The sequence below is a fragment of the Sprattus sprattus genome, assembly GCF_963457725.1.
Source record: "Sprattus sprattus genome assembly, chromosome: 19".
NCBI lineage: Eukaryota > Metazoa > Chordata > Actinopteri > Clupeiformes > Clupeidae > Sprattus > Sprattus sprattus.
The window spans coordinates 14658492-14665991 of NC_137917.1; the positions used below are offsets into that span (position 1 = coordinate 14658492).

The 7500-nt window shown below is 41.2% G+C and overlaps 2 protein-coding genes across 3 annotated transcripts in view; both read right to left on the minus strand.

The window, feature by feature from the left end:
- Positions 1-803, minus strand: part of ptprub (protein tyrosine phosphatase receptor type Ub) — a gene marked incomplete at both ends in the record, with an annotated part of 213314 nt that extends 212511 nt beyond the window's left edge. For both annotated transcript variants that reach the window (XM_080857651.1, XM_080857650.1), the window contains one exon: positions 734-803. In XM_080857651.1, the coding sequence (XP_080713777.1) occupies positions 734-803 (70 nt within the window). The remainder of the gene's footprint in view (positions 1-733) is intronic.
- Positions 804-6917: 6114 nt separating this feature from the next.
- The window catches only part of LOC308380422 (glucocorticoid modulatory element-binding protein 1-like), a 9767-nt gene continuing 9184 nt past the window's right edge, over positions 6918-7500 (minus strand). The window contains exon 10 of the mRNA XM_080857755.1: positions 6918-7500. This exon is cut by the window's right edge and continues 1732 nt beyond it. The gene's annotated coding sequence lies outside the window, so the exon portion shown is untranslated.

The window sequence follows — 7500 nt, forward strand, 5'->3', positions numbered from 1 at the left end:
AAGTGAAAAGTAGGCTACCCGTGGCCGGTGCTTGATTTCGGCATTTCGTCATGTAGCCAATCTTAAGTGTAATAGAAAGGACGGATTATAGCGTCAGTGAGGTTTATTCAGGACCGCCCTTAGAATGGTGGCAAAGAATGTCTTTATAAAAAAACCTTCCATCTGTTAACTTCTTTAGCTAACTGGTGTCGTATATAATAACCTTTATTACAATTAGAATCACCGTGCTTCAGTCGTATTAAGTCTCTCCTTAAGTCAAACAAGAGGTCTATCTCACCAAGAGCCGTGCAGATAGGAAAACAAACAACGGGAGCAATAGGTCTAGACAAAGTTATTCTATCTCACCTGGTCCTGGAAACGCACACTAAATATTATTTTCTCCTGGTGGAAAATACGATTTCTGTTGAACATCACCCACCATAGACAAATTCCAGGAACACACTCAGTCAAGTCATTTTACCCAGGACCTGAAAGCTAGAGAACCTGAAGAGTTGTCCGATTCAGTAACATTTCCCAGCTAATAAAAAACGCTTTGAAAGCTCCGCTACTTCCAACTAAATGCAGCTCCCGAAATCACATTTTTGCGTAATCTTTCAAAACTTTAAAACCCACTGCGAGCAAAATAAAGCATGGTTTTGCCCACGCTTTGCGCACATATATTTCCACAAATCTGAAGCCAGCATAACACGAACAACTTTTCGAGAGCGCAAATTTGTCAAAACCTAGGCATTACCTGTTGGTCCTTCATTGCCATCGGCATGGATGTGGACAGCCAAAATCAACAGTAAAGCACAGGTGTTCATGCTGTCGTTTTAGTCCAGTTTGGGATATGAATGAAAATCATTTCAGTGACTCCGAAAGGACTGGTTCTGAAGTTGTTGACTCCGGCCCATCGATTCCCTGAATTCCAATTGAAACTGCGGAGAGTCTTTCCGCGCGGCACAGGGGCAAGCGCAAGCCTTGCTAACTGACGTCAGGATAAACAATTCAGAACGGGATTTTTTTTACGCATACTTTTAAGCGCGTGACGTGTGTGCTTAAAAGTATGGAGCGCACGCCTCCATGTGGCGCACTCGAGTAAGGATCAATTGCGCAACTCATCCTCTGTGAAAAAGTGTGTTTCTGAGGACAATATTTTCTTCTTAGTATTGTTTACAATAGTGCATAATACATCATTCCCATAATTTGACTTCGACAATAGTCATGGTACTATTTATGTTATCTATTAAGAAATCAGGTGCTAGTTTACACACCTCATGGGAAAATGTGTCAATTTCTATCTGTTTGACACTTGCATATGTTCTTTAAAATGTCTCTATATGTGTCTTATGTTGTGTCAATATTAAGTCCAACAAACAAGCCAATGATTCTGTTAAAAAGACAAAGCACTAAAGGAGGGGGCGGGGGGGCTTCACTCAGAAACATCATTCAAATAAGGTTTTGCATAAATTATACCCGTGCAAGAATGCACCCTAGGTATCCCTGATCTAACCCAGAATTCGAACAGGTATTGCAGTATGTATTTCAACCCCGGCGGCACAAAGGCAACCGTCGCCAGAGACGAGACCGCCCTAATCCTGACAGGCTTAATCAAGGAAGCAGCAATTACATTGTGCCCAAGGGATGCAGAGAGAGGAGCTACATCAGGACTACAGCCTGGGAGGGCGGATATGTTAGGAGCCTGCCCGCGTCACCGTTTCCCTGCGCTGATAAACAGTGACAAAGTGCAGAGGCGACCCCCAGAACAAGGTCTTGACGGTCATTAATGATCTCAGTGGAGTTCAATGAATTCACATAGAAGGCATAAACTGATTTCCACCCTTCAGTCACTTCACCTGTGTGTCTGGAGAGGCTGGACGTAGATTACAACTGATACCAGGCAATATGCAATGGAAAAGGCTTTTAGAGAGTCCTCGGCTCTGGTGAAAGTAAAGCGGCTGCTCACCTTTATTTACCCGAAAGCGGTACCCTCGGCAACCGGCACAGTGGCCTTCTGCTGTCCGGCCTCGAAAACGGCATTATCTAACCAGCCCAATAGGTTAGTCGGATTTGGGCTAATCTTTTTAACCGTGCAACAAAAAGAATTGAAGCTGATTGATCCACGAACCAGAGCAAAAAACAGAGATTAGCCACACATCATACACAACTATCCTGTAAAATAGTCCGGATAGGGGGGCGTTTGGAATATTAATCCGCCTCTGTGCTTTCAATTTCATTTGACCCAGTAGTTCAGAACGTGACCCTTTGCCTTATGTTCCTATGGTGTTGTGTGAGGAAATGCACTATAAAGCAATAGACGACACCGAAACAACCGTCTATGCCAATGCTGATGATATTATCCTAACACTGAAATAACCCTTATCTATTTAAGACACATCGACAATTATAACCCTGCGGGGAAATTCAAGGAAATGGACCTGAAGAGATGAAGAGTCTTTGAGATATGAATCCGCTGTCATTTGGATTTCAGTTTGGGAAAGTATCCATCAAGGGGTCAGGTCTGGTCAATTTACAGACTCCGAAACGTCTGAGGTTCATGGGGCCTGCAAGGAACACAATGACAGAAGTACAGGGTAGTTTAGAAATATGGCAGGCTATAAGCCACCAGGTGGCAGGAGTGGTGCCCAGGCTGCTCCGTTGTCTGGGTAGATGTTTGCTCAGCCGTCACCACTGTTCCCCAGCACCTCTTCAAATGTCAGACATGGTGGCCATTTGGAAAGCGCTGCTGGCATGCTTGCTCCTCACTCAGGTCAACACAGCAGTGTAAACTCCTCCGACTTGCCGAGAGCCCAGTGTACACAAAGCATCTCTCCCAGGGTAACAATAAACCGCCACTGCTGCATATCCAGTCAGACACATGTTCTCAAAGGAACTGAGGGGGTGCAAATATCGCACGACTGGATGGTATAAACATCGGAGGCGTCTAATCTGATCAGGACACCACTCGGTGCGCATCATCCAGTTACTGCAGTTCGGTTGTCTTGTGTGAATATTCAAGTCTCATGATTGAATCATGAGGCGGTGGGGGGGAGATGCCCATTTCCCACCCAAACACATTTGGGGCTGGTTTATGGTCTTAGCAGAGGGGCCTGAAACGCATTTAGCTTCAGGCAGAGTGAGAGTGATGGATTGGCTCTGTCTCTATTTGATTTGATACAAAAGAACCTAGCGTTTTTGTAGCAGATCGTAGCTCTAATTCAATACAGGGTGGAGCAAAATGTGGATGGAGGTGAGCAAACAGCAGGCCCTGAGGGGTAGGACTTTGAACTTGTCATCCTGCAGATGCTTTCCCAGGAGATTTCAGTAAGCAAGCTGAGCTTAATCACACAATGATGAGTATTACCAGGTGTGCGAAGGGCAAACAGCGTAAGACTTGACTGTGAACAGGGAGCTGATCAACCCATTCAGTTCACTGAACAAATTAAAATGGTTAGGCACCGTGATTTAATCATATAATACCCCACATGTTTGTGTGTTGCTTGATTTAGCAAATATCAACCCGCTGTAGACACAGTGCTCCCGGTTGACTGTTGGGCTGTGTTTTCCTGCCAATAAGCAGCTTTTGTCATTATCATTATCCATCTGCATCATCTGCTTATTTACTTACAAACACAAATGCAAAGCATAGCAGCGGACAAAGAAAGTGTCTAAATCTGTTGGCAAGTCACTGTGCTGCAACACCTCAGTGCTGCCCTAATTTACCAAATTACCAGTGGTAAACATGAAGTCACTACAGCACCATTATGGTACCTACTATTAAAGGGGAACTCGATATTGGACCAATTTCAATAGTTTTTATCACTTGAAAAAATGATGACCCAAAAAGATGGGAAAATAGGGCCTAGGTTAAAAAATTACTTAATATTAGTTCAGATGTAGTCTACTATGGGTAAATAAGTGTAAGGTAAGGGAACCTTCAAGTAAAGAGTGTGTGTGTGTGTGTGTGTGTGTGTGTATGTGATATGACCTATGTACTATCCCACTGTACTACACATGAATTCATTCATTTGAGCTTTGGTTTCCTTGACAAAAATGGGACTACACAGGTTTGGCCTATCAGGGTACCTTCTGAAGCAGTAAACACTGAAGTTTTAAGTCTCTATGCCATGGCCTCAATCAGACAGCTCCCACAGAAACCACTTGATGATGCTACTGCGGTCTGTGGTGAGCCCCGTGAGTCAGACTCAAGCTTTCCCAGGAGCTTCAGAAAGGTGTCAGTGAGGCGATGTGGGATGAGGCGGGCGTGAGATGAGGCGATGTGCGATGTGAGGTTTATTAGCCACCGTGACAAAAGGGAATGGCGGTCAGATGAGAAAACACTCACGGACCTCAACAAAAACCAACCACGTCTGAAATACACTTCTCACCTCTTACGCCATCTGCCTGTGATATATCAGAATGCAGGCTTCCTCCTCTTGTTTACACAGCCCACGTTGAATTGATGATGAAGATGCAATCTCTGCAGTCACAAACAATATTATGAAGATCCACAGCAAGCACAACAACATGAAAAAAGTAGAAATCATCCACCAAATAAATTCTGCAAAATGTACTCATGATTACTGACACATTGCAAATAGGGTGAATCTTTTATTTAGATTAGATTAAATGTTAATGTCCTTGTGCAGAGTTGGTACAAAGCCAATGAAATGCAGTTAGCATCTAACTAGAAGTGCAAAAGAATAGTATTATTTAGATAATAAGTGCATAAGTGCAGGTATAAGTAAATACTACAGCATAAGTGATGCTAAATGCTATTGCGATGCTTACAGTTTGTACAGTGTTGTTGACAGTGGTGAGCAACATATATATATATATATATATATATATATATATGTACAGAATTTTATATGTATTATCTTTTATTGTATTGATATTCAAATTTGTATTAATTTATTTAGATTTTTCTTTATATATTTGATTCCTATTACCTTGCTGCTATTACACCTGAATTTCCCTTACGGGATTAATACAAGTTTATTTATCTATCTCACTATATTAAATAATAGAGGTGAAGTGCACAGAGTTGGGAAGGGGAGTGTGTCTATAAGGGTTGTATGTACAGTATATAGACAAACATATTGGCTATACAGCCGCGGAAAAAATTAAGAGACCACTTCAAAATTATCAGTTTCTCTGGTTTTACTATTTATTGGTATGTGTTAAAGTAAAATGTACATTTTAGTTTTATTCTATAACCTACTGGCAACATTCCTACCAAATTTCAAATAAAAATATTGTCATTTAGATCATTTATTTGCAGAAAAATGACAATTGGTCAAAATAGCAAAAAAGATGCAGTGTCTTCAGATCTCGAATAATGCAAAGAAAACAAGCTCATATTCATTTTTAAACTACACAATACTAATGCTTACACTTAGGAAGAGTTCAGAAATCAATATTTGGTGGAAAAACCTTGATTTAAAATCACAACTTTCATGTGTCTTGGCATGCTCTCCACCAGTCTTTCACATTGCCGTTGGGTGACTTTATGCTACTCCTGGCGCAAGAATTCAAGCAGCTCGGCTTCTTTTCATGGCTTGTGACCATCCATCTTCCTCTTGATCACATTTCAGAGGTTTTTGATGGGATTCAGGTCTCGAAATTGGGCTGGCCATGACAGGGTCCTGATCTGGTGGTACTCCATCCACACCTTTACTGGCCTGGCTGTGTGGCATGGAGCATTGCCCTGCTGGAAAAAACATTTCTCAGAGTTGGGGAACATTGTCAGAGCTAAAGGAAGCAAGTTTTTCTTCCGGGACAACGTTGTACTTTGCCTGGCTGAGGTTTGTAAAAGACCATAAGGATTGAAAAAAGCGGACTGGAGGGTCTTCTAGTTCGTCTTCTCTGATGAGTCCAATTTTCAGCTTTGCCCAACACATGGTCGTCTGATGGTTAGACGGAGACCTGGAGAGGCCTACAAGCCAGAGAGTCTTGCACCTACTGTGAATTCGGACTCATCAGAGAAGACGAACTTAGAAGAACCTCCAGTCTGCTTTTTCAATCCTTATGGTCTTTTACAAACCTCAGCCAGGCAAAGTACAACGTTGTCCCGGAAGAAAAACTTGCTTCCTTTTGCTCTGACAATGTTCCCCAACTCTGAGAAGTGTTTTTTCCAGCAGGGCAATGCTCCATGCCACACAGCCAGGCCAGTAAAGGTGTGGATGGAGTACCACCAGATCAGGACCCTGTCATGGCCAGCCCAATTTCGAGACCTGAATCCCATAAAAAACCTCTGAAATGTGATCAAGAGGAAGATGGATGGTCACAAGCCATGAAAAGAAGCCGAGCTGCTTGAATTCTTGCGCCAGGAGTAGCATAAAGTCACCCAACGGCAATGTGAAAGACTGGTGGAGAGCATGCCAAGACACATGAAAGTTGTGATTTTAAATCAAGGTTATTCCACCAAATATTGATTTCTGAACTCTTCCTAAGTGTAAGCATTAGTATTGTGTAGTTTAAAAATGAATATGAGCTTGTTTTCTTTGCATTATTCGAGATCTGAAGACACTGCATCAATTTTGCTATTTTGACCAATTGTCATTTTTTTGCAAATAAATGATCTAAATGACAATATTTTTATTTGAAATTTGGTAGGAATGTTGCCAGTAGGTTATAGAATAAAACTAAAATGTACATTTTCCTTTAACACATACCAATAAATAGTAAAACCAGAGAAACTGATAATTTTGAAGTGGTCTCTTAATTTTTTCCGCGGCTGTATGTACAATATAAATAATAGTAATCTGAATGTGAGAGGTTCAGCGTGTGCAGGAACGAGCAAATAAACAAGTACTGAGACAGCGCAGTGTTTGTGTCTTTATCATTTTTATTTGAACTTTAAAAATGCCGTTTCCCTGTAATTTCTATTGGCATTGATGACTTTGCCCCCATGTAGGGCTATGTGTGAACAGTGCACTTGTGTTTCCCTCTCGCATAAAGATATAAACTAAACGTATAAATACAAATATATATTTTACAATACATCTGAAAGGAAGAAAAATATTTTGTGCAGATTAGTTTGGTACTAAGTGCTTGCTTAAAGAGCCGATCATGGTAAACACTAATGATTCCATAAAACAGACGGAACCTAGATATCTAGATCCTAGCTAGTCTGATAAAACCAGACACATTTGCTGAATTTCAGCAAATGTACTGTATAAATCTGTTTCTAACCGTATCTGTCCATCCTAAGAGACCTTGGGCCCTAATCTGCCAGAAAGGGTCTTTTGGGGTATGCTACATCCACTTTCAACTGAGTCTCTCCGTTTAGAATCTTTTTTTTTTCTTTTATAGACAATCCAGAACGTGGATCACAAATAGCTTTAGAACTGAATGGTACCATCTAAGGTGCATTTTCAAATCCAGCTCAAAATAAATAAACAGACAATGAATATATCCATGTTTCATTTGAACTAGTATTACAATAAACCTTTTCCACTATTTGTTTTGTTCCCAAGCTAGATGTTTCCAAGTTAAATGTTTCCCTTTCAACAAATC